At 44.3% G+C, this 27,725-nt stretch overlaps 2 protein-coding genes across 4 annotated transcripts in view; both read left to right on the forward strand.

Moving 5' to 3' along the window:
• The window catches only part of LOC146181410 (nuclear pore glycoprotein p62-like), a 33,955-nt gene extending 14,948 nt beyond the window's left edge, over positions 1–19,007 (forward strand). For all 3 annotated transcript variants that reach the window (XM_084576450.1, XM_084576449.1, XM_084576448.1), the window contains exons 6-9: positions 4,939–5,165; positions 11,153–11,264; positions 16,961–17,027; positions 18,873–19,007. In XM_084576450.1, the coding sequence (XP_084432576.1) occupies positions 4,939–5,165; positions 11,153–11,264; positions 16,961–17,027; positions 18,873–18,949 (483 nt within the window). In that variant the 3' untranslated portion in view covers positions 18,950–19,007. The remainder of the gene's footprint in view (positions 1–4,938; positions 5,166–11,152; positions 11,265–16,960; positions 17,028–18,872) is intronic.
• A 2,967-nt stretch (positions 19,008–21,974) lies between these two features.
• Positions 21,975–27,725, forward strand: part of Orc1 (origin recognition complex subunit 1) — a 30,231-nt gene continuing 24,480 nt past the window's right edge. The window contains exons 1-4 of the mRNA XM_084575784.1: positions 21,975–22,160; positions 22,441–22,568; positions 24,563–24,741; positions 26,629–26,866. Of these exons, the coding sequence (XP_084431910.1) occupies positions 22,063–22,160; positions 22,441–22,568; positions 24,563–24,741; positions 26,629–26,866 (643 nt within the window). The 5' untranslated portion in view covers positions 21,975–22,062. The remainder of the gene's footprint in view (positions 22,161–22,440; positions 22,569–24,562; positions 24,742–26,628; positions 26,867–27,725) is intronic.

A 27,725-nucleotide genomic window follows, 5' to 3' on the forward strand; every position in this document is an offset into this window, starting at 1 on the left:
TTTGTGCCTATTACAGGCGTTTCGTAGAGAATTTTTCAGTGATTGCCGAGCCTCTTACGCGTCTTACCCGAGACAATGTTCCTTTTGCGTGGCAAGAAGATCAAGAGGATGCTTTCAACGAGTTGCGCTGGCGACTGCAGGCCGCCCCGATACTTGCCCATTTTGACGAAAACGCCGCTACGGATATTCATACCGATGCCAGTAATTTTGGACTCGGTGCCGTTCTGATTCAGTGGCAAAATGGCACTGAGAAAGTTATCGCTTACGCAAGTCGCTCTCTTTCAAAAGCAGAGACGAACTACTCAACCACGGAAAAGGAATGTCTCGAGGTAGTTTGGGCCATAACTAAGTTCCGACCCTATATTTATGGCCGACCTTTTAGGGCTGTGAGCGACCACCATTCGTTATGCTGGCTAGCCAACCTCAAAGACCCCTCTGGACGGCTTGCAAGGTGGAGCCTCCGCCTCCAAGAATACGACATTACGGTTGTATACAAGAGCGGCCGTAAGCACAGCGACGCCGATTGCTTGTCTCGTGCACCAGTTGATGCTGCCCCTCCCGACCGAGAAGACGATGACTTCCCGTTTCTTGCTGTCGTCACGACCACCGACATGGCCCAGCGTCAACGGGCTGACCCCGGCTTACGCCCACTTATTGAGCATCTCGAAGGCCTTGATGTAGCTGTCCCACGTGCTTTCGCACGGGGTTTAACCTCCTACAGCATTCGAAATCGCGTCCTATATAAGAGAAACTTTCAGCACAACAAGGAAACCTTTCTTCTCGTTGTGCCGTCCGACCTCAGGCCAGAAATCTTGCACGCATGCCACGATGAGCCTTCGGCTGGTCATTTAGGAGTCACGCGAACATTAGCACGCATTCGACAAAAGTACTATTGGCCTAAGTTGCTACCTTCAGTCCAGCACTACGTGAGAACATGCCGAGATTGCCAGCGGCGAAAGACACCTCCACTGAAGCCTGCAGGGCTCCTTCAGCCGATACCTCCGCCAACATCCCCTTTCCAGCAAGTGGGCATGGATCTTCTGAGCCCTTTCCCAACGTCCGCATCAGGGCACAGTTGGATAGTAGTGGCGACGGACTACTTAACGCGATACGCCGAGACACAGGCACTTTCCTGTGCAACTGCTGCAGAAGTAGCCCAGTTTTTTCTTAAGACCATCGTACTGCGCCACGGTGCCCCATCGGTTATTATCACTGACCGCGGTACAGCCTTTACGGCTGAACTAATGCAGGCTCTCTTCAGTCTTACCCGCACAAGTCATCGTAGGACTACTGCTTACCATCCGCAAACAAACGGACTGACTGAACGCCTCAATAGAACGCTTGCAGACATGATTTCCATGTACGTCAACGTTGAGCATCGCACGTGGGCTGAAGTCCTTCCGTATGCAACTTTTGCATACAATACGGCTGAACAGGAGACGACGCGTCTTGCGCCATTCCAGCTAGTCTACGGTCGTCCCGTAACCACAATGTTGGACGCTATGCTACCCATAAGTCATGGCGACGATGTCACCAACGCCTATGCAGACGTCGACATATTTCTACAGCGGGCCGAAGAAGCGCGCCAGCTCGCACGATGCCGTATTCAACAACAACAACATCGCGATGCCAGTCGGTACAACCTTCGACACCGAGACGTTCACTACCAACCTGGCGATCTTGTTTGGGTGTGGACACCGGTGCGCCGTTGAGGACTCTCCGAGAAACTACTTCGCCGTTACTTTGGGCCATACGATGTCATTCGGCGTCTTAGTAACGTGACTTACGAAGTTGTTGCCCGGAGCCAACGACCTTCAATACGGCGGCGCTCAAGTGCTGAAACTGTTAAAGCCCCTCAATAAACTAAAAGTAGCGCCATCTCCTCTCTCCTCCTCCGGCGGCGCCGCTCCTTCTCTCGCATTTCGACCGTGGCTCCACCTACGGGGTGCGCGACTAGCGCGCGCTCTCCGGAGCAGGCGCTCTTCACAGCCGTCTCGATCAGCGCCGCGCGCGCGCCGATCGAGGCGGCCGTGCGCCGGGTCTCACCAGAGCCTTGCATTTTGTCGCAATGTGTTCAGGTTAAAATATTACTCACTGCTGAAACATAATTACCGAATGTTGACAGGGATTTCCCGCCAGAATAGTTTCAGCTGCGAGTGTCATACACCACATATACGCGATTTCGGCGTTGGTTCAACTCGCCGTCATCTCCGTGTGTCCGTAGTTCGTCACATTTGGCCACTCAGCGGCATGCTTTATAAAATTTGTAACTAGGCGGCGGACAGGAACAATTTTGGAACAGTCTGTGTATGGTTTCTTCGCAGCGTTGACTGGATTGGAAGCTGCCGGTAAACTTAAGAAGTATGGCAGCAGCTGTCTTCCATGTATTTGCAACTTCAGCTGCAGATCAAATTAACTATAGGCGGCGGAAGCTGCAGTCTGTGTGGAGTCTTTGCAGCTTTGATTGACTTGTGAGCTACCGGTAAACTTGGGGAGGGAGGTAGCAGTTATTTTTTTTATATTTGGCGTTGAGACGGTGCCGTGTTCAGCTGCCATGGTGTGTCACCATACGTACACGATTTTGGCGTCGAATTAACTCGCCTTCACCTCCTTGAGTCCGTCAGCCGTTGACAAAAGTGCGCAACATGCTAAAAAAAAATTAACTAGGCTGCGGAAGCTGCAGTCTGTGTGGTTTCTTTGCAGGTTGGACTGAATTGTAAGCTACCGTGAAACTTGAGAAGCGTGGTAGCAGTTTATTTTATATTTTGCGCTGAAACGGTTCCGTTTTCAACTGTCAGTGCGTGACACCATTTGTACGCGATGTCTGCGTTGGTTGAACTCGCCTTCACCACCGTGCTTCTATCAGCCGCCGGCCAAAGAGCGCAACATGCTTGAAAAAAAAAATTAAATAGCCAGCGGGAACGATTTAGTAGCAGTCCGCGTGGCAGCAAAACACAGGGCGATATGTGCCGCGCGCGCGCCGCCCGCCCCGCTGGAAAGGAGGAAGCTGCACGCCCAGCAAAAAAAAAGCGCGCGCGCGCACGTGACGGCGCTCGGCCAATGAGAGGGTCGAACGATGAAGGAGAGCGCAGGAGAGGAGGCGGGCGGCAAACTTCACATGTTGGCGCTACTTTTAGTTTATTGAGGGGTTTTAGAAACTGTTCATGTAGTGCAGATGAAACCGTATTATGAGAGGCAGTGATCTTTTGCGCGTGTGCAGCTTTGTGTTCCCTGCTTCTCCTGTGTGCATAATCTGAAGACACTCCCAGCGTCGAGTCGCCGCTTTCGAAGAGGGGGGGTAATGCCGCATGCCTCTCTGAAAAGAGGACAAAGAAGAACAGAGGACAAAGAGGACAAAACTGAGGTAGCGCGTGAAACGGTTCCGATCAGTTATCGCTGCCTTGTACTCGTTACAATATCCTTAGTACTCACTGCATACAAGTGCTGCTGTATTCAGAATGTCAGAAGCATCATTAGATTGCTGTAAATTAACAGCATATGTTAACAAAAGCACTACTATTGACATTTTAATCTTATTTCGTGATAGCCAGAGGTATGTCGTAATACAGGGTTTTGCATATTTGGCCGCCATCCCCAACTGCCATCCAGGCAAGGCCGTTTGCGTGCTTGCCTCGCCGCTCGACAGATAGCGCAACATGTCAAAGCAGCTTCCCGACTCGCTTTTGCGAAAATTGTGCACGCCGCCGAGAGCAGTTTTTCGTTGATTCCAGAAAATCTAGGCAAGTACCGATGTTTAATCACTTATCGAATATTGTAAACTGTATTTTGCTGCTTTGTGAACGCTATTTCAGCTTGATTAGGACAGTAGATTTCGCATAGGAATTTTTTAAAACCCAACTCCCAAATATGCAAAACCCAGTACAGTCAAGAACCAATTTTTCGAGCTCCCAGTGGCCGCGAAAATGTCCGAAAATTCGGGCAGCTCAAAAAAAACAAATTTTGTCAAACAAAATAGCTTTACATAAACTTCTGATTGTCATTATGGTGGAGGAAGGGGTCAGTAGCCTAATCTGATTCTTGACGGTTTTGCCCAGCAACGTTTGCACCGACCACATGTGGCAACCGATGTTCGGCAGCCGTACTGCCATCAGCACCTTGCAGGCGAACGCGCTGGGTTAGACGAGGTCCAGACATTTCATGAAAGCGAACCTTCCACTGCAAGTTGCTAAACTGGCACGTTTTGAGGGTGCCTCACCGCATGTCCCCATGTTGTGAAGCATACTCGAAACGTGGCGGGGCTGTATATCATATGCAGCTACTGCGTCGCATGGCGTGAAGAACCCATAATTTCTAGCTCAAATTTTGCTTTTATAGTCCCCTTTTTTTTTTGCTTTTTTCGACCTCCCTCCCTTGAAGTCCGAATTAATGCCGTTCCACAATACATGTTATATGGAGGCTTGGCTATTGGCAGTGATGCCATGGCAAATGCAAATGAAGTTCAAAAAATTGAGCAATCAGTACGGCCAAAATGTCGGAAGCTCATATACATAGACTGTATCGCGGTGACGCGAAAAAATCCGAATAATCAAGCATGTCCGAAAAATTGTGCCAGAATTTTCAATCATCTATTGTATTAAAAAAAAAAAAAGGGGGTGGTCAGGAAAGAAAAAGAAGCAACCAGCGATGTGGTCTACGGGCACACATAGTGGGTCTAGAACACTGTTCGATTGGAAGATTGATATCATGCCCCTTTTTTCATTGCTATCTGTGACTTTATTTTTGTTCTCGTTCGCTGTAAAGGTACAACACATCATTTTTTGTTTTTACTTGTTTCTATAAAAACAGGCACCATGCTTTTTTTGTCTGACCGTCTGCAGTAGCTCAGTGGCCGGTGCAGTCCGCCGCTCTACCAGTGCTGGGCCCTTTTTTTTGAGGACTTTGGGTGGATTGAATCCACGTGGCTCACGTGTGGCGCAGGTTAATGCCTGGGACCGCCTGCTCCTGCAAAGTGCCGAGCGGGTGGCTGAGCTGAACGGTCAGGTGGAGTGCGCCCAGCTGGACCAGCAGCGGCTGGAGCATGAGTTGGACTACGTGGCTGCCCAACAGGCGGAGCTGGAGCGGCTGCTGGCGCCCCTAGAGAGCGCCATGCGCACCGCACCAGCGCTCTCCGTGCAGCAGCACGCCGACATGGAGCGCGAGCACACGTATGTGTGTTTTCCATCCTGCTACTGTTCTGTTTGATGCAGCACCGTGAAGCCAGCACCGCTGCGGTCCACGCTCCATAGTTGAGACTCAAAGGAGACCGAAAATTTGATCATGTCATTGGTAGCTTTTTCATTACACTTTATGTTGGTGGAGCCAAAATGCCAATTTCAATTAACACCCACTATAGCAGGTCATTGCGCATATTGGCACTATGGTATCAGTCTCATGCTTACTACTCCTTCGTGCGGTTTGTGCAACAAAACTATGAAGAATATATTTTATTGCGATAGCAATACAGCGCCAGGTTTCGAGCCGTCAGGTAGCTCACGGCCGGTCGCCATGGTTGACCTTGAATAGCCGTGAAGAAGAGGAAGAAGAACAATGCTCAGTCACCAGCAGCGAATGCTTTCGCTCCACATTCGGTTCAGCAGCAGTGAACCCTTCTCATTTATATGTGGGCTGGTAGCTTAGGCTCTCTCGCCATACTCTTAAAGGATGAGCTTAAGTGTCGTCAGTAATGTAGCACATTACACTGATAGGGCATGTGTCATTTTCCCGTAAACGTCTTCCCGTGAGATCAGTCTATAATTTGGACGGGCTACCACTTGAAAAGGTCCAACATTACAAGTATCTAGGGGTCTATTTTTCAGAAAATTTGACATGGAACCGACACATAGAATATTTAACCTTAAAGTCATCTAGAACGCTAAATCTCATTAGACGAAATTTTTATAAAGCCCCCACAAAAGTAAAAGAACAGCTATACGTAACTAACGTCCGTCCTATACTCGAGTATGCTTGTGCGGCATGGGACCCTCAAAGCTCTTACCTTGTGGAAAAACTTGAACGCATCCAAAACCGCGCTGCCAGGTTTGTTTCCGGCAACTATAACTTCCGTAGTAGCATCACATTAATTAAAGAAAACCTTAGATGGAAAACATTGGCTTACCGGAGACTAACCGCAAAATTAGAACTTTTTTACCAAATATACTCTGATCTTACGGGAATAAACAAGAGCTTGTACATTCTACCTCCACATTTTATCTCTGAACGCCGCGACCATAAGCTGAAAGTTCTTGTAACGCGATGTCGAACTGATGTGTTCCGTAATTCCTTTTTTCCTCACACTTCTTCACTTTGGAATAGTCTTCCTAAGAGCATAGCACAATGTAAAACAGGTAAACATTTTCAGTCTTTCCTGGCGTCCAATTTGTCGTAGTAGCTCTCCACCCTTTTAAACCTGTTTCTCGCACTCACATTTTCAGTGTTGTTCTTTTTATTGTTAAACAAATGTGCTTTACTGTATACTTTCAGTATTGTAACATGCTCATTTTAGGTATTTTTTTTCCGTTATTGCCCCCCCTGCTATAATGCCCCTGGGCGCTGCAGGTACTTGTATAAATAAATAAAATAAATAAATAAATGATGAGGGAATAATGTAGGAGGCAAAAGAAGCTTCTGCCGTTGCAATAGCAATTCAACTAGGGTTAACCAGAGTTAAACCACAACTGATTTTTTTCACATTGCTGATGGTGACCTACGTTATTGCTTTTACTCTGCTGTTGAAAGTTGTTTGGAAATCACTGACATGAAGATCATCAGTATGTTGGTCACGCTGTTTCAAATCAAAATAGATTGATTCGCCCACCTCAGCACTGAAAGGAGCAAGAATAAAGAAATGCTTCGTTTTTTTATTAAGTTGGAAAATGTATGCCTAGAAGTAGTGTTCTTTTTTTTTCTGTATGATGTGTTTCATCCGCTTGTTCTCAGAATCTCCTGATGACAGGCTTTCCCCAGCGCGATAATTAGACTAGTGCAGTTCCAGCTTTTACGATGCTTGTTCCACTGCTTTTCATTGATATCAGTGATGTTCATCCAGTGTGACCCAACTACTACTACTACTACTACTACTACTACTACTACTACTACTACTACTACTACTACTACTACTACTACTGCTACTACTAGTGCTACTACTACTCCATCCTGTGTCTTCCTAGTATTATCATATTCACGTGATTGTAAGACGAGTTCTTTTCTAGTAATCACATTATTGAGAAGGCACTTTTCGTTATATATTCGAACCTTGGTTTTGAATATAACGCATTCTTTAACAGCATAATATTAAAGGCCCAATGTTGCAGAAAACCCGGTGTCACCGTTGTGGTTCTAACACAAAAACCAGAAGGAAGTAAAGAAAGAATAAAAGTTTTGCCGAAACCCGCGGAGTCGAACACAGCTCCTTCGCAGTGTGAGGCGAACACGGAACCACTCCGCCACAGATCCACATTGCTCTCTCCAAGTAAGGGTAGACCTAATGTATGCGTTGCCTTATGACTGTCAGCTAATGTTTAGATGCTTCGTTAGAAAGAAACTAAATGTGGAAGCAATAGTTAAGCGCATAGCAAAGAGCATTTCCGCTTTGCTTACCTGTGCTGCCGCAACAGATGGCGCAAGCTGCTGCCCCAGTTTAAATCCATCCATCGTCTTCAAAGCATTGGGGTTTAAAGGTCAACTCCGGAGGTTTTTTGGCATTCGAATATTGTAGCAAAAATTTTACTGTAGGTTCTCGTCTCCGTCCTGACGCATTCTACAAAATTTGGCCGCCGTACGATAATCCGTTCGCGCGCAACGCGACTTTAAAATATGCCGTTTTCATGGCTTAAGTTGAGAGTATTTCTGCGGGCAACAGTGAGTTTCTGACGTCACAAACAGGCGTTACTGCCCACTTCCTGCGTGATTATGAAATTGTGGGGCTTATATTGAACTACCTGAGACATTTTATGCAGTGCGTCATGATTTCCATAATTTATTTTCACCATCCAACGCACGTACGAGTGTTTTTCTAATACTGAGTATGACGTCACCATTTCGTCAACTGGAACGTCGTTTCTGGCCGTGAAAGCAGTTTCGGTTTCGATTTGCTGTTTTTGCTTTTTAAAAATACTTCTAATTGGAATTTCGAAAAAAGGTTTTTTGCGTTGTAGTCGGGACATGCCGAGGAATGTAATTCAATCAAAAAAATAAAATGACGAAAAAAAACCACCGGAGTTGCCCTTTAACGACAGCAGAAAGAAAACAGGCTACAGACTTTAAGTGGGAAGAAATAACCAAATGAAGGTTATCTGACTAGTATTTAAAATCAAGACAGAAGTGAAATTTCACCCTGCTTACAAAAAAAAGAAGTGATGTGCTGTGAGAAGTATGACGTTGTGAGGCTGAAGAGCAGAAGGCGATGCGAACGGTGACCGATAACGCTATCGAGTTGAACTCTTGAAAGCAAAGCTTAAGTGTCCTCTCTCTCTCTCTCTCTCTGTCTTTTTTTTTTTTTTTTGCTACTGCCCATCAGGATAGTTGTACCACCAAGCTTGCGAGTTGTGAGAAGAAACCAATTCTTCGGCACCCTCGGGGCTGTGAAATGAGACGAGGTGGCCTCGAGAAAAGGCCAGAAGTTGGCACGGCTCAGCAGTGAATGATGGCATAGTGGTGGCTGGCAGCAGGTTTCACAGCAACGATAGCTTCGGATGTGTCAGGCCTACGTGAAGCTTCATTTTGCATTAGATCATATCAGCACACAGTTTGAAGTAACAATTTCTCATTATAATCATAAGCCCGTGTTGTAATCTTAAAGAAACGTTCATTTTAACCTAACATATAGGTGGCAAGCATCGCTGTGAAAGCCGGCTGGCTTTTCACAAACTGCGATAACCACCAACTTGGACCTAAACAGAGCCAGCCGAGTTGATTGGCTTGGATGGGCTTAGCTATTTGTCCGTCATTGTTGCCATTTCGCTCATTTTCAAGAATGATGTGCTCCTTGTGTCCATTGAGGCAGCGAGTGTGCGAGCCAAGGCGGCATGGTCACATTGAAGATTGGAGCAGTAGCAGCATTTGTCATGCCTTATATTGCAAATTCTTTTTAAGCAATGCAAAGTTTCCCTAGTAGTTCCCCTCTTCTGGCTTCTCATGGCATGGTGCAAGCATTTCAGCCCATTTTTGTCATGGCCGCGTATCACATACTGTCTGTTATGGGCGTAAGGGGATGCAGATAAAAAAAGAATGATTGTGGCTTAGATGTTATCTAATATTGTCGCCTCGAAGTAGTGTATGGGAAATGGCAAAATTCAGTTTTTCGCGAAGCTAAATCGTTCACAGTAAAGTGATATGTGTCTTTTTTTTTTTTGAATGTCTGGATTTTTCAAAAGGCTGCATGATTAAATTGCTCACTGACTGTAGCATCCTTTTTGTTTTTGACAATATGCCAAGCTTGAATTCGGGGATAATTAGTGGCCACAAAATTTGACAAGATCATAAAATGAGATAGAATCCCCCCCCCCCCCCCCCCCCCTCTTTCCCCGAGGGTTGTGCAATATTAACCTGAATTGCACCATGACAGCACACATGTCTGAAAGCTCCTGAAGTTGTGAAAGGATATTCGCTCACGTGATACTAATTCTAAATTTCACTATTTTATAAATTTCAATGACAAGCTATATTTTAACAGCATGACGATGTTTTCAATTACACCTCATTAAATTTAGACTGGCATCAAAGAAAGTGTCATATTTGAATGGCCAAGTTTCATTTTTTTCGGCAGCAAGAAGTTTGCAAGACCAGATTTCTTTGTGAGACTCAACTCATTAGTGAGAACAAAACAAAAAAATTATACTATTTGGGATATAGCATAGCCTTTTACGTCGTGGAATCTGCTATGGTACACGCAACATTTTGAAACTGTTTCTCTAATCGTCCATAGGCGTTTTCAGTAATTCAGTGATTCTGGCTGCATTTGGAATCACTGCTGGACATAATGGTAAAGCCATCTTGTGGCCAGTGGGAAAGGGTCGCCTTGCAGAGGCAAGAACCAAAGGTGGACATTGCGAAGTTTCTCGGTGCGCCAAGGAAGGGCTGTCTGGTGCAGCAGCTTTTCTTTCTCTCACAAGGTGTAATGTTTAACGAAAGGACTCTGTAGCTCAGTTTTGGTTACAGAAAAGGGTTCAGATGTTCAAGAAAATGAATAATTGTGCATAAGCTTTGTCTTTTATAGCAGTAGTCCTGCAATTTGTATGAATATTTAACTGTGCAGGGTGCATTAATTCCTGAACATATTGAGCTATTCGTGTTGTTTTTTGTGAAACATGAGGTTTCGAGTATGCAGATACCTTTATGCTTTTCTAGCTAGCAGAAAATAATCCATATCTAAAAGGCGAAAGCCAGACTGAATAATCAGCTGGGACTATTCAGTTTCTGACACTGCGGATCGTACCCCGGGAAGTAGCAGGCGAATATGTCTTAGGTAGTAACAGCTTAGGTAGTAACCGCATATCCGGACAATGAAAGGGAAATCACTAGGAGAATAAGATTGGGATGGAGCGCGTTTGGCAAGTACTCCCAGATTATGACTAGCAACTTACCGGCATCGCTTGAGAGGAAAGTATACAACAGTTGTATCTTACCTGTACTCACCTATGGGGCTGAAACATGGAGGCTAACGGAGAGAGTTCTACTTCAGTTGAGGACAGCGTAGGGGGCTATGTAACGAAAAATGGTAGATGTAATGCTAGAAGATAGGAAGTGCACAGAATGGGTCAGAGAAATAATGCGAGTCATTGACATTCTAGTGGAAATTAAAAGGAAGAAATGGGCATGAAAAGGATATGTAGTGCATAGAGAGGACAAACCGATGGTTGCTTAGGGTAACAAAATGGATTCCAAGGGAAGGAAAGCGTAGCAGCGGGTGGAAGAAAATTAGGTGGGCGGATGAGATTAAGAAGTTCGCAGGGATCGAGTGGATGCAGCTAGCACAGGACCGAGTTAATTGGAGGAATATGGGAGAGGCAGTGGGTACAGTCTGGCTGATGATGATGATCATCATATTCCTATCATCTTGAAGTCATGGCATCTTTACCAGGGATGGTGCTCTTTTGTGGATGGCTTTGTCGTCTGCTTCTAAGTGACGTCTGCTTCTCTGCCTGTTGCACTGCAGATACCACTTGGCTGACAACATCAACTCCCAGCTGAGCTGTGTGTCTCGTGACATCAGCGACATCGTGGAGCAGCTGAACGCTGCCAATGCTGTCTCTGCACAAGATAAGCCGGTCAGTCCTCATTGATTTGCCATTTGGCACTTTTGACGTCACCACAGCAGAGGCAGCAGGTAACCAAACCCTGCACCCGTGTGGTATGCTGTTGGTAGGACTGAAGCATACCGGTCCCACTGATTTGAGGGCAGCTCAATATAGGCCGCTTTCTTAGGCCATTATGAACCAGGGTAATACACACCCAGCTCTAACCAGGGTGTGTACCACCCTGGTTCTGTTGCCATGTCGTGGTAGGGCTTTCCTAGGCACGATTATGCTTTTCCTTTATTCATGGCCTCAAAGCATCTCTGAGAGTGCTTTCCAGCCCCAGTTCAAATCTACATTGGTGTATTTACAAAATATTTACTAATATTGATCTTTTGCTTCTTGGTGGGACTATAGCGAGTGTTAACAATGTTAGTGCTGTGGATGAAGCGTGTGGGCATGGCAAACCCAGGCATAGCGTCCTCCTTTCACAGGCCATGCCCAGCGCAGTATCCACAACTAATATTGATCAAACACATCTAACTACAGAACAGCGAGTAGCGTAACGTCTACAAACATGTATGTAGCTGTTCATTGGTCATTATTACTTCCTCTGTCATAGTTTAAGCGAAAGGAGATGAAAAAGAAAAAGAAAACTCCCTCTACCAGTCTTCTACAGCACATCTACATATCTATGAATTTATTCACTCCCTTGGTCATTTGTTCCACTTTCTAAGGCGCAAACAAGCTGAATAAATATCATTTATGATTATTTTGTTTTTTTTATATTTGAAAATTAATTTTTGACCCTTCCTTTGCTAGTTTCCAGAGAGAAGGATATCTTTGCATTTAGAGCAGATGGACGAATCATTTTTATTGCAGCATGCTCGTATGTAACTAAGGTATACAATTTTCACAACTAATTTCTCAACTTATGCTTGCTAACTTTTTGTGCCCTCTAATTTAAGTTGCTTGTCAATCAGTTTTCCTTGCATTGAACTTCAACAAGCTGTAAAGTAGCTAATATTGGCTTAATCAAAAAAAGTAATTCCTTCATTGTATTCCTTGTGCTGTATACTATCCAGCCATATCTTATTAATAGTTTCTTGATCAGTTTTCCTTTTTATTGTTTTTGCAAACAAAGAAGTGAAAATGTGTAACATCTTGAAAAGTAATTGACATATCAGAAAAGTAATTGCATATTTGTTAGCAAAAGAGGTTCCAAGAGCCCTTACTGCCCTTAAAGGGACAGAACACTGGCCAAAATATGTCATGAGATTATGGTTGAGATGAAAAGATCTTGCCTCATATAGTACAGATCGAGCACTGCAATATCAAAGAAAAGAGGCTTTACAATTTTAATTTGCCATTGAAAATCGCATAAAAACAACCGAGGCGCTATCTAGCGGAGAAACTCTAGTACTTTCAGTGTAACCCCCCACGTAACTACATGTCAGCAAAATATCACTGATTTTCGTAACTGCGTACTGTTCTTTTTTCTTCTAGGAGTGCTGCCCATAATTTATTATATTTTGCGCTCTCTCCAGTGCGTCCTTAAATGAAAACCACCCCTGCTTTCAATAATTGATTAATAATTAATTAATTAATTAATTATATATATTAATTAATTATTCATTCATTCATTCTTCATAAACTTCATTCATTCATTCAAAAACCTTTATTTATGAGGATGACCTGAGATGTTTATGAGAATGACCCGAGGTCTAGGCCTCAGGTCGTTCATAAACCTTTATTCATGGGTATGCTTTCAGGTTTTGCCACTAGATGGTGCCACAGTGTTTGCAATTTCGTGAATGAAGCAAAGACAGTGCCCACTAAAACTTTCGTCAACGAGGGCGTGCATTATTGTGCTGTAACAGCATTGAGTGTGAAACTGAAAAAGACGTTACTCTACGCAAAAAATTGCCTGATTGCTGTCTGGCGAGTCAAAGTTATATTTGTTTTCGGTACGTCTTTTTTGTCGACCACCACTCGTCACCACGGTCGCTGCTCATGGTTTCCAGTATCGGACTACATAAAAACGGGTGCACGCATTGATCGAAAAATTCCCGGTAAAAATGTTTTACAGCGTTTCTAACAAAATCGTTATGGAATCGAACATTTTAGACATCAATCTTTCCACTGCGGCGAAAAAAAATCGAGACCTAAATTCCAGTGTTCTGTCCCTTTAACATCACAATTTTATAAAACGTAAACGATACATGCTTCTCATTTGCTGTTCAAGTTTTCCCATGGCGGCATTAGAAGTTATGTACACAATGTCCATAAATGAGAGAGGTCGGCAAGAAAATGAAGTAAGTTCAAATAACCAACACAAAACTGCACATTTTGTTTCCCAGTGTACAGCTTTTCAGTTGACCTTTACATCATAACGCCAATAGACAAATTGTTTTAGTTTGTTTAATTTGTATGACTAAGAAAGGAGTATGTTGCTTGCTGCTGTCATGTTAGTCACTTTTGTCATTGTAGATTTGGCATTTCTTTTCCCAGATGGGATGCTCTTTGCCTTTCCCGTAAAATATACGATGGGATATCCAAAAGTTTTAACTATCACCATGAAATAAAGAAACACACAATAGTCACTTGCAGTCATCAAAGTTAGTTATTCTCCACGTAGTCTCCTAGCAGAGTCCCATATTTTTGCCAGTGTTTCTTCACTGTTTCAAAAACCCTCTTTGTAGACGTCCTCCGCTTTGCTCGAAAACCACTGTTCCACTTTTAAAATGACTTCCCCTTTGTCGTTAAATCGCCGATTGTGAAGTGGTTTCTTCGGTGGATAATGACAACGGACGCCTCAGATATATGGATGGGTGCATTGTTGGCCAGGAGACAGATGCCTTTGCTGATCATACCACAATGTTTTTGTTCCAGTGAATCACGCATTCTCTCCATAAGGTTGTAGTAGTGATCGTCGTTGAAGGTCTCGCCCTTCGGAAGGTACTAATTGGTTAAGGTTACCCCACGGCTTTTCCAAAAAGTGGACAGCATCACCTTGCTGGCAGATTACTGGACCTTCGCTTTCTTGGGAGGAGGGGAGGATGGATGTCTCCACTGCTTGCTACTTTATTTTGTCTTCGCATCATAGAGGTATACCCAGCACTCGTTATTAGTGATGATACGAGCAAAAAATCTTCATTCTGCTCCAACAGAACCCACTTGTTCTGGGAAAAGTCTTAGCGAGTTCACTTTTGAAGAGGGGTCAGCAAGCGAGGTACTCAATATGCAGACACATTATTCACGTGTAGTTTCTCATGAATATTGCTCTAAGCAGTTCCATAACTTAGTCCAGTTTCCATCATCACTTTTCCATGGTCGATCTTCTGTTGTCGAGGGTAATGGTCGCCACTTTCTTCACCATGGCAAGATCTTCCCTAATTGAGGGTCCACCCGCTCGTCGCTTTTCTGTCAGACATGTGACCACTTTGAAAGTGCCTCTTCTACCTCACAACTGCATCATATGATAGGCTTTCATTTCATCGTGGATCTGACATGCATTGTTGCCCTTCAAGTAGAGAAACTATAACGCTGCGGTCTTCAACACCGTTCATCATGCAGCTTGATGTCTCCTACAGCCTGTGGAAAAAAACTCACTTTAGGCAAAGTTTTGATATTTGCACAAGTATGCATGGCAATGACGTTGATTTTGTACAGAGTTTCATGTAAGTATCTCTTGGCCTTTTTTATTATAATTAAAACTTTTGGATACTCCCTCTCACTTTGCTCAATCTTATTTTACCAGTTATGCACAGTGCCACATAGTAATTCTGTCCAGCTAAAGTCCCGCTGTTGGGATTCCAAGGCTCAGTTCCTAAATTGTGGCTCTTGCAGGTAAGTTGCAGAACAGTAAATTTCAATAGACTGAATATATGACGTTCGCCAGTGTCTCTAAACAATTGTGCACAAGCCAGCAGGTCCATGGTTGAGGCGCAACCGCAACTATTTTTAACGGAACACCCGCGTTTAATTGGTTGTTTGAACTGCCCAGCGTCGGTTAAAATTTCTTGTCGTCTTCCGTTGTAAAGCCTGTCGTGTAACCTGATCCACCTGTGAAATTTCGGAGCAGATGGTACTTCAAGTGAAGAGAAATCCAGCAGCTATATTTTTGAGGTCATCCTTAATGCTCTATTTTTTTATTCTAAAAAGTGTTTATTAAAGCACAAGCTTAATTTAAGAATTTTCTGACTCTTTGTAAAGGTTAGGAAATTTGCTTCGGTGGGACACGTAATGCGGGAAACAATGGTCTGATCTGTCGGAGAAAGGGAGTGGGTTTCAGGTAAAGAAAAGCATTGCCATTACAAGCAGAGAGCCAGCCACGAGGAGGAAACTAGCCAATTCGCTCTGATAGGGTTACCACGGACAGCTCTGCACAGGGCTGGTTAAGGATAGTCAAAGGGAAGTGTGGACGTAATTGGGAGCATAATGAGGATAATAATTTCATTGAAAGCACCGTTGCATTTTTGCCTTCGTCTTAGGTTTATGCAGTAAACTGTTGTTAATTCGACCTTCAAGGGACCAGGAAAAAGTTTAAATTAACCGAAAGTTTGAATTATCGAATATGTGTGAAAAAACTGCTGGAGGCCATTTGCATCAGTAATTTTATCTAATGAGCAGCTATGTGGCAGTTTTCTGCATTTGAGATGAAACCCAAATGACAGTAATAAAATTTCCTGGTTTTGTCTAGTGCTTCACTTTACACACACTGTCAGGAATATTAAGGAAGTGAGTGCTGCAAAATAGTAAAGGCCTTCGCTCACCTTTTTGGCAAAACGGTAAAGGCCTTCGCTCACCTTTTTGTCAAAATGGTAAATGCCCTTGTTCACCTTATTTGGCAAAATGGTAAAGGCCTTTGCTCACCATTTTGGCAAAATGATAAGGGCTTTCACTCACCTTTTTGGCAAAATGATAAGGGCTTTCACTCACCTTTTTGGCAAAATGGTAAAGACCTTCACTCACCTTCTTGGGAAAAAGGTAAAGGCCTTCGCTCACCTTTTTTTGCAAAATGGTAAAGGCCTTCGCTCACTTTTTTGCAATGCGACACAGTAGCAGTAGCGTGTTTTTTCACAAAATAGCCCCGTCACGTTTCGAGGATTATTTACAACATAGTTTGCGCAGTGAAGCACGCAGCGCAGTGAAATTGCGTGCTGGACACAAGCGCTTTCACTGTACTAAAAGCAGTATGTAGATTCACTCAGTGAATATATGCATAGGTTTTCGAACAGCTTGACACCATTTGGAAATAAAGTTGAAGAAAGCAGTGATGCGCCAAGCAGTGTACAAAACGAAGCGACTGACTGATGTATGTGCCCAATTGATGGCGTGACGTTTAGGAAAATGAGACCGACGCTATCCGACTGAGCTAAATTTCAGACGTGGGGAACCTCTGATCGTCGTTGCAACGTGATGTGCGGGGGCATCACTTTTCCGCGCAATTCTGGTAGTTCTGTGTTGGTCATCGCTGATTTCACGCGTCAACGCGATTGACCATCCGAAGTTACCGAGGTAAGACCTATCTATGTTCGAATTGACGAGCAGCCGACACTATAGGCTTACATGGACATTGGCCAGGACCATGCCCTTAGTTCAAATCATCCAAATTGACGGGTGTCGAATTGACGAGGTTTTACTGTATTGCCTTTTTGATGGCAGACCAGCGTCGAATGAGTGTGTTGAGTGTAAATCTGAAGCGTCCCTGTGTATTTTATGTGCAGCTTGAACAGATCTCGCAGGTGATGAGTGCACACATGGACGCCCTCGCGTGGATCCAACGCCTTGCCGGTGAGTAGTCTTTGTTGCGCTTGGCCTCATCAAGCCGTTTCGATTGCTAACCTGACCTTTCTGTAGTCACGAGGTCAGTTACTTCAAGCTTAATTCTGAGGATAAGTTTGTTTCACACTAAAATGTGCAAGTCTAAAAATTGCACAGCTAAGGCTGCTGGCTCAGTGCATTAATCAGCAAAAGTTTATTGGCATTGGCCTATTGGCCCTCCACATTACGCAGTATACCCGCCTGCCAGTTTATTTCCATGGCAACCATCCTCTGGTTGCAGAATCCTCTGCTCACATCAGGCCCTTCTCCTCTGCATTAGCCACCATCTGGCCCTACCTTCCTATTCCCTATAAATGGAGTTACTGTTTGTTCACTTAGCCACCTGTTTTTATTAATTAAATTGCAATCTCAGTTATGTCAGTGCACTGAAATTAAGTTATCTAATTCATTACATAATTAAGGTCTCACAGCTGGCACTGTAGATTCTAGAGTAGAATGCACAAAGCTTTATGGCTGTACTGTTAGGTTTGGTGTCGCGTGCGCCTGGGTAGCGTACCGCTGACACCAGTTGTTACGTGCGGCGCGCGGCCCCTCGGTAGCGTTGGCCTGGCGGCTCCGTGGACGGCATGAACGGTTCTAGCAAAAACGAGGTGTCTTCCAACGAAACAACCTTTACTACAACATCATGAAGGATCGGGCAGAGAAGCTGACCCGGAGAGAATACAGACACATTCACACAGCTGGTGTCTAGCGTCGTCTCAATGGCGCGTCAAAGTAGTCTCTATCTCAGCGGAGTCGGCCGCTGCTTTATATAGGTTTTCCAGTTCACAGGAAATGGAGCGCCCAACAAGTCTGGGCAAGATGGGGTGACTCAATCGCAGGTGGTCCGAACGCATCTCCTCTACCTCCTGCAGACGGGTGAGGGCGGCGCACTCTCTCACGAGCTCCAGGCTTGGCCGGCGTTTGCACACACACGCACGCACACACATTTGGCGCGTGGCAGGAACACGCTGAGACTTGTCCGCGGGAGGAAGCGTTGCGCGGCCGATGAACGGCGTCGAAATGGCCGATCAGCTCGCGGTTCTGCCTGTTGCTATGCGGTGGCCGCGTCAGCTGTCTCACTTGTCGGTGGAGAAACGTAACAGTACCGACCCTATAATAACAGCTTCTTCTGTAAAGAGTAGCAAGGTGGAGGCAAGGTCACGTGAAGAAATATTCTTTCTTGCTATGGCTGTACCGACCCTATAATAGCAGCTTCTTCTGTAAAGAGTAGCAAGGCAAAGGCAAGGTCAGGTGGAGAAATACTCTTTTCTGCTAGCCTGTCTTATGCCTTTCTGGGGTAAGCAATATTGGCCTCTTAGCATGTATAGTAAAAAATTCTTGCATTTCTATGCTTACCAGCATTATCCATGACATCACAGGAGTGGTAACGATTATGCTGTGTGGCTCACGACTGGGTCCTGTATGTCTCCGGTGATTCCATATTAGGCCTGGTTATTAAGACCCATGTGAGGCTTGGTCTACATTGGTCTTGGGTTAGGTCCATTCAAAACATGAGGTGCAGTACAGCTCTCACTCGCACATCATGTTGCTGGGTCGTTAGTTCTGACTTGAAGGGAAAAAAAGAACCTTAGGTAAAATTAATTGCTTTCCTTGAAATAATCCAAAGAGGTTAGCATTTTTTCCTATCTGCTTTGTTGTGGTGTTGTCTTAGATGTGCTACACCTGTAAGAGCTATACTGACTAGTCCAGCAGTGTACTGGTTAGCTAAAATTAGTGAGTGATTAATATGATGTGCGTGCCCTGTACTGCAGCCGTTCCATGTGGCTGATACCTCTTTTTTGTGTCTTCCAGACCAAATGAAGCAGAAGCTCCAAGACCTGGAGCGCTCCTGCCAGCAGCAGAAGACTGAACCACTGCTGGACCGCTGAGAGCCGAAGGGGCACACAAGGAACCATATTCAGTCATTAATAAATTGCTTCTATTTATGACTGGTGCCACCTGCCGTTTCATTTAACTATCCTGCCTGCCTCTTGGGATGGCCTGAAGTGGTAAGATTAGATATCACCAAGTGGGATCTTCAAAAATGTTGCTGTGACCCGTCTGGAAATCATTCAAAATCAGCCGCTTTCTATTGGGCAAAAAAATAAATTGGTTTATAGGAAAGGTGCAGTAACTGTCAGACTTCTTGGTGGACACCTGAACCTTGCTGTAAGGGAAGAGAGGAAGGTGGAAAGAAGAGAAAGAGGAGCGGAGTGAATTTGGATCATCAGAATAATGATAATAATTGGTTCACAGGAAGGGAAAGGCGCAGTGTCTGTCACACTTGTTTCTATGGACACCTGAACCGCGCCCCTAAGGGAAGGAAGGAAGGCGGGAGTGAAAGTGGAAAGAGAGAAAGAGGAGCCATAATGAAGGGCTACATAGTAATTTTGACAACCTGGGGATATTTAAGGTGCACTGACATTGCACAGTGTAAGGGTGCTTCTTTGTTTCGCCTCCATTGAAACACAGCCGCCTCGTGGAGATCCATGCACTGACATTGTACAGCATAAGGATGCCTTTGTGTTTTGCCTCATTTGAAATGCATCTGGCATAGTCGGGTTCGAACCCAGGTACTCCAGCTTAGCAGTCAAGCATCTTAACCACTGTGTTACCCTGATGGGTTTCCGTTTTTGGAAGTTAAGAGTGCTATCTTTTAGCTGAGAGTGTAAGGTTCTCTGGATGCAAACAGGCCACCACTGGAAACTGAAACAGGCAATAATTAACTCCAGAACCTTATCCAGTGAGGCCAGTCTAGCAGTGAAGTGAATGCATATGAGGCGTATACAGTGCTAAAGATTAGTGCATATACTGTAGGACAAAGGAGAACTATGTATTAGATTCCTGGTACATAAGGGCATAGCTGGACAACACAGGAATTCTACGGCACAAATGAGAGGGTGGCAGAAAGAGGTATAGATTGAAGGTGGTACAGGCTCACATGCTTACATCAAGCCATAATGACCATATTCTCGAAAGCTTCTACGAAGACGTGAAATCGATAATCGGTGAAGTAAAAATGCAGTACACTGTATCAATGGGTGAATTTAATGCCAAGGCAGGCAGGAGTAGAAGTGGAGGGTGAAGTTACGAGTAGAATACATGGAACAAAATAATTCGCAGATCCAAAATGCAGTCCAGATACAACAAACGTATCCTGGCAGTATGCGGCTATCTTCGAGGTCAACCGAATCGCTAGAAAAGAAACTGAACTCTGCGCAGTGAGTAATTTAATGGAAAATGATAGGTGCAGTGTCAAAAAACAGTATCAGCTAGAAAACACTAGTCAACATTTTGTGTGAAACAAAATAAAGTTGGGCAGGGTGTTGACTTACCTAACGGATAAGCAACCATGTGCGAGCTGACAGTGAAGACGCAAGTGAGGACACGCGAGAATCGGTTGCTGCAATGCAGTTAGTTCATTTCTAAGGATAATTGGGCCTCAAGTGCAACAAAACATAATTAGAGGCCTGTAGTTTTGTGCATTTGACTGGACCAATGAGAATTATAAATTGCCTCATTACGACCTCTTTAAAATTTTGAAATCATGATTGCAGTCCATATACTCATACTTAGAAGCAAGCACTCCGGCAATAGTGCATTGCTGGCAGTACTTTCATGCCCAAATAAAGTGCTGTAAGCTGAGCAGCAGAATTGATTTCAGCTGCGACTGGAGACGGTTCTTAGACATTCGTCTTGGTTTATAAAAGCACCATGCATGCCTCACATTGTATGAACACAAAATTTTCTATATTAGCAACATGCTAGTCAACATGTCAGCAATGGCTAGCGGCACTTGAATTCCCTGACCTCTGCAATTATCGCGCGATATGTTACATGTGTTCCGTCGAGAGGTTTGCGAGAGATGGTACATACGCGCTTTCCCCACTGCCTTTCGCGCCCTCATGGCACCGCCGTCTCTTTCCCCATAACCGGAGATGACTTCCTCTCCCAAGGGCCTGCTGTTTTTGGGCTGGCCGACGCACGCGGTTCATATTCTCTGCCTTTGCAGTTGCACCCACGGTGGTTTCACCACTATATTCCCGATTCTCTCGTATTTATGCCTAAAAAATGAATGTTTCGATCGGAATGCAACAACAAATACAACATTTGCCATGTTTTCTTGAACAGCGCATCTTATCGGTATTCTAGGTGATGGGGGTGGCAAAACTTTAATCTCCAACAGATACAGGATAGGCGTCAACCTATCCGCCTACACCCCAGGGCTCAGTCCTCTCACCCCTGCTGTTCAGGGTTGCACTCGTCAAGCTTCCATCAAAGCTAGAAGAAATTGAGGGGCTAAAACACAGCCTATATGCAGACGACACCACACTGTGGACCACGGGAGGTAGTGATGGACAAATTGAAGACATTCTTCAGGCAGCTGTGAAAATTGTTGAAGAATACGTAACCCCTAGAGGCCTTAAATGCTCTCCCGAAAAGTCCGAGATGCTCGTGTACCAGCCATCACGCAGCACAGAGTTCCCATCCCCAGAGTGGACAAGAGTAGGATCCTAGGTATGTGGCTGCAGGAAAATGGTTGTCACGAAGAAGCTATAAAGAAACTCGAAGGCTGCGCTCAACAAACGATATTTTAGGTCCACACGCTATGACATTTAGCATTTAGCTTCCAAACTGCACGAACCATCCAAACAGATTCGAATTGACCGCCAAATTCAATGCCGCCACCAAATGAAGCTTCTTTTTTTTTTTTACATTAGTTTGATTGCATACTATATCGTTTTGTTTAGTATTGTACTGCCTGCGGGCGATACAGGTATTATATAAAACTAAGAAAATGTGTAAAATAAGAAATCGCGTAAAACTTCGTTCTTTGTTACAACGCTAACGATGACAGCGCTCAAACTTTCTCTTGTACGCGCGGTGGCTCCCCGAACTAGTCGGAGTGTTTTCCCGCCAAAAAGAAACTCTCGCTGTAGACCGGGTCGTCGCCGACACCCGTTGATCGCATGCATTGTACACCAAACAGCAGCCGAAAACCATGTTGGACATCGTGAAAAAACAGCAATGTGGCGTAGATTTTGAATGGATTGGTGATTACTTCGTGCAGAACCGAAGATCCAAGCACAGATCGTACAGGTCAGTCATATCTCTGCCGGCGAAGCGAGGCATACGTATGCCGTCCATTTAAACAGTTAAAGGGCCGCGCTACCGCATGGCTATCTGAAACCGTTTCCAGTTTTGAGAAAAGACTGCGAAACTCACAATCTTGGTTGCGCTTTACGCTGTTCTTGCTTCTTTATAAAAAAAAATTATTGTCAACGGCGATTATCAAAGTCTTTGTTAAGACCGAAGTTCACAATTGTGTATGGCACGCGGCGTTGTACAAATTTTTCTGTCTTTGTTTTTCGCTACGCAGCAAGTTCAAGCTTTCCGGAAAGACGTATACCGTTGGCGACTACGTCCTAATTCGAGATGATGACAGTATGGACCCCGAAGAGCTTCGAAACTGCTACATCGGTCGGATCAAAAGTGCCTTCGACACCGGTGAGAACGGGAGATGGTCTCAAGGTCGCTCGTGTTGTTTTTGTTCGTCACATGTCCCTATGCGAGAATTGTTAGCCGTTATCATGCCAGGGATAAGAAGTTTCACGTGGAGAAGTGCAGTGAACTGAAGTTACGAACGCACAACTATGTTTTGGCGAGCGATCGTTGACCTGCAATGATCGATCAGCGAATACAAAGTGAAGGAGATGTTTCGTGTATAAACGAAAAAAAAAATTAATTTAAATTTGATGTATTAAATTTCGAACTAAATATGCGTGAAAAGCTTTGCTACCAATGAGCCTACAGAAAGAGGCAGGCATGTTTCATACCTTAACAGACAAGTGAGTTTTATTGCTTATATTTGCATGAATTACGTGAGTAGTGGTATCTTTGAGTGACAGTTAGCTGCTAAAATATTGGGTGAAAAATAAAAAATAATTAAATAATTGGCTGTCCAACTCGAGCATCCGGGTCCTATTGGTGTATCTCATGGGAGTCGCACTGCGTGGCAGCTGCAAACTATGTGTCCACTCTGACGTCGGTAAATAATGCCTGTGTAATTGGAGCATTTTCATGCAGTTACTGCCATCATTGCTGGGCAGCAATTGCACCCCATTCAAATATCAAGTGGGCAACTGACAACAATTAGAGCAGAGACTTCTCCGGTTCCTGCAAAAAATGGTTTACATGATTTTTATATAGTGTGCCTTATGGGCGAAATAATAACGAAATATTTTATTTATTTATTTGCAGCTTTGCTTATAGAGGGGACGGTGAAAAACTGATCGGCATAGCTTACATTGAACTAAAAAATATAAAAGGAATATAAACAAAACAGATATATAGGTGCAAATAAATGTGCACGTAATCATGTGAAAAGACAGTAAAACAAGAGGTGAAGAAACGATGGCCCAAGAAGGAAGCATGTTTGGATGCAGACATGAGGTTAATATATATTAAATTAAGTTAAGATATGTATTGAGGACATAGTCTGGGATTGGGCTACTGATCACTTTTTGTATTTGTCGCAATTGCTTATGATAACAGTAGGTAATAAGCATAATGAATTAACTTTAGTTCTATTCAAAATAATTTTAGTGACCAGCACTGTTAATGTGTCATTTTTATCGAGCAAAATTTTGTAAACAGAGGCTGTGACAGTCCACCCAACCAATGAAACAAATAAGTACTTACTAATTGGCAACCTGTAAAATTATAAAATTGGTTGTAAAATCAATCACCCACTACTGTACTTATTTTAGCAAAGCAGAGAGGGGAATGTCCTTTATTGTGCGTAAAGCTGAACTCATCTCCTTTTTATTTGTTGCAGTTAGCTACAGATCAGTACTGGTGAGGTGACACAATCATGCCCTATGCTCAGTGGAAAGTTTTTTCAAACCGCTTTTTGGACAAAACTGTTGTCTTCTTACCACAACTTCCCTCTCATGTTGGTAAAAGTGGCATCTTCCTCTTCCTGTTTTGAAAAAAAAAAAAAAAAAGTGAGAACGCCATTTCTGAGAGCGTCCAGTTAGAGAAAGTGAGAGGCCTGCCATGGATTCAGTCAATTTAATGAAAAATTGCAATTGTTCTATCAACAGGGATAGACAGAATAACTTATCTGAGCAAACAATTTAGGAGGTTTGATACTCATAGAAATACACCGCATTTACATTTGCACATCAAGGCAACAAACCTCTCTCAAGAGAGGAGTTGGAATGCTTGCAGCACGGATCGTATTATTTTTCTGCGATCATACATGTTCGTTTTGGTTGCTGAGTTGTTAAGCGAGGGCTGTCAAGGCTTTTCATACCATGCCTGGCTGCATAGCCTTCCATCAGCCTTGTACATCACTCTCGGCTTTCACAATGTAAGTACAGATTTCCGGAGTAGTATCACTTTTAACCTTAATCACGCCTGTTCTTGTAACATTGGTGTTGTGATGTGGAGATCTCAATGCCTCTTGAACGTTGCATGATTCATTGGTTCTCTTTCAGGTGAGAAGGACCAAGATCACAGGTTCATCACGGTGACCTGGTATGTACGGGCTACCGAGCTTTCGCCATCGCAGCAGGCGAAGGTAGCTGACTTTGACTATTTCCGAGAGGTGCTACTGGACGAACGTGGCCTCTGGTCCGACACAGTTGATGCCGAGACCATCTTCGGCAAGTGCTCTGTGAGTGGTGTCCTGTATTTTTCCTGCATGTTCCTGCTGGTTTATTAAGTCGACAGCATTAAAGACCCCATTCTCCACAAAATTTGACGTTGACATTATTGGCGTCAGCGTTGTTGCTGTGAGAGAAAAGTCACGGGTATGTCTCCGCCAAGTAGTAGTGGGCAAGTGGTATGGTAGGACGGGTGATTGTCATCGAACAAGTTGTCGTAAGACCACATGACGTAGCCAAGTTGTTAGAAGCTGCCAACTCGAGAAGCTCGTTTGAGAAGGGAAACGAACCCGCTGGGATCCTTGTATCCTGATTCAAATATGCTAAATCGAGGGCATGTGCTCATACGGCTTGATTAAAGTGGGCAAACTCAGCCCAACTTTGTTGTCGTGGGACTCTTTCTATCTATTCTGACGTTGGTTCAGCATTGAAGAATGCTTAACCACTACGACGTCTCTCATAGCATGAGTCGCTTTGAAATGTTAAACCCCACAAAAACAAAACAAAACCAAGAATCCATTTATTACTGTGAAAATTAGATTTAAGAATATAGAATTTATAATTCTTTTTTCCCCTTCACTTTATTGAGACTTGTGATGTCTTCTTGGATATGACTCCTCTGTCACTAGTGCAATATGAATTATGATGTAGCCTTGTCTCAGAGTCGTGGGGGAAACAGCGCTAACACAAGACAGAACGCTGTGTTAACGCTGTTTCCACCATGATCATAAACCGACAAGCCCAACTCTCCACTCTTCTGACTGTTCTTGTCTCAGAGGTGTGTATAGAGGATATGCAGCGCCTTACTTGCAAAATTAGGTGGTGACGATGACACTGGTTTTTCATTTTTTGGCCATGCCTAGCTCATAAAGGCATCCCTTTTACGTGAAATCGGTGCCTTTGTCATTAGGGTGGGCTGATTCGTCAACACAGGCACTTTGACTTCAACGTCCTTGTAAAGGCAGACATGGAAAAGCTGTGGCATTCTGAAACGTTTCCCTTTTCTCTCCTCACATTTTCATTTGTTTTATTACAGTTAAATCTCTGTTGTGTAATGAACCTCCATGTGGTGAATTCTTCAATATTACAGATTTGTACAATTTCCCAACACCGCCTCGATTGAAGCACATGTACTTGAAAACTCGATGTAACAGACACGTTGCAGTGGGTGACCTTGATACACCAAATGCACAGCGCCGACTGTTTCTTGGCTAATGCTGAATTGCTGAAAATTTCTCAGAACCCTGCAACTTTCATGATGATAAGGCACGAACTGACGTGAGAGGACCGTCTACAATCGCAACGACTGACCACAGTTGATACAACATGCCATGTTTCAGCTACAATAGCTCACGGTGAAAAGCAGTGAAACATAACAGAACCAAGAAAAAAATCCACACAATGCGAGTGCTGTTTACGTTCGTCGCCACCACGCTGTTGATCACGAGATTCCGGTGCCGATAGCTCTCGTGCATCGGTAGCAGCAACACTGGAGAGCACAGGTGCCTCCTTGCCCGGCGGCAGCACGACTGCACGCGCTCTTCCCTAGCCTGGCCATAGTGCCTTCAGCAGACTTGTAGTCCTTCCCCACACGCTCTTCCCGCCCCGTTGTGACGCATCATGTGAGTCGCGGCGGAGGTGAAAGCTTCTTCCGCGTCCTCAGCGCGATTGTGAAATGCTTCACAGAGAGGTGGTGATCTACTGTAAAAGCAATTTCAAGGTGGTTTTTCTTACATTCGGTTCTTATTCTGGTTTCTGTTCTGCATTGTCATCTTGAGTCTTCATGCGACAAACTGCACGTAGCGAAAACCTAAATGTAACGAGAATGGCGTACATTTTGCAATTTCGTTATAACCTCTTTTAACTCTATTTTGTAAATCGTTTTTATGCATTCACAGGTGTTGACAATGGCGGCCAGTGTGTCTCCCAAGGTTGCATTCGAGATAGTTGACGCCGAAGGGAACCCCCTGTTCCTTTGCCGGTACAAGATCAGCGGACGTGGCATCGTTCCCGCGCTAGCTCCTGCTACTCCATCTTCAAGCAGGAAGTCCTCTTCGAGAAGCCGCACACCATCGTCTCTTGTCCGGGAGCACCCCTCATGCAGAGTGGCTCATACTTCGCTCACAACACCAACCCGTATGTAGTAATTTTCCTCACCCTGCCTTTCCCCGTATCTGACGTTGCCGTATTTTCACTTTAAATCCTCATCTGTTATTGCCGGCAGAGCATCTATTGAATAGCTTCTACTTTTACTGCTTAGCTCTGAGCTTCCTTGGCAAATGCAACCTGTCATGCCGCTTCCTTGCTTTCTTATATTCTTTCATACATTAAGCAGTCCTTATTTTAATTTTGGTTTGGTTAAACAAGACATAAGCAAGGTATGTTGCTGGGCGAGTTGGTTAACCATTGTCAGATAAAGAACGCTATCAGACGACGGACAAGGATAAGGAAGACAGCCGATTCGCGCCTTATATACAGACAAAATAAAGTTGTGGATGAGCGCGTGTGTGTGTCCTCCTTATCCTTGTCCATCGTCTGCTAGCGTTCTTTCTCTGACTGATGAACAATGTTTATTTTCTGGTAATTTGGCAAATTATGACTGCACATGTGAGCTGCCCCGCCTCAAAGTTTCGTTTTCCAGTTTGCCCTTACAAGTTCGCTGCAGCGACTGTTTGTCTTTCAAGCACAACTTGCCTTCAGAGTTCTACTTCTCATTGCCTGTGCTTTGCAGCGTTATTCGGCATATTGTCGAGGTGACCTAATTTGTTTTTGAGCACAGGTATTTGTAAATCGTAGTTGTCATTAGCCTAGCTATGTGCGCTGAAAGGTGATATGCCTCCAGTTGGCCCTGACTCTGACCACCGTGAATTGGCCGTGACCACCTTACCCTCTGGTGGCCCTAATATGCGTTCACCTTCTCTTGGAATTGACTCTTTAAGCTTCAGACAACCTTTAATTATGCTATGGAGAACAGATAACCTGCATCTGTTCTGCA

Source organism: Amblyomma maculatum, chromosome 8 (assembly GCF_055883805.1).
Source record: "Amblyomma maculatum isolate TAMU_Amacu chromosome 8, ASM5588380v1, whole genome shotgun sequence".
NCBI classification, from domain to species: domain Eukaryota; kingdom Metazoa; phylum Arthropoda; class Arachnida; order Ixodida; family Ixodidae; genus Amblyomma; species Amblyomma maculatum.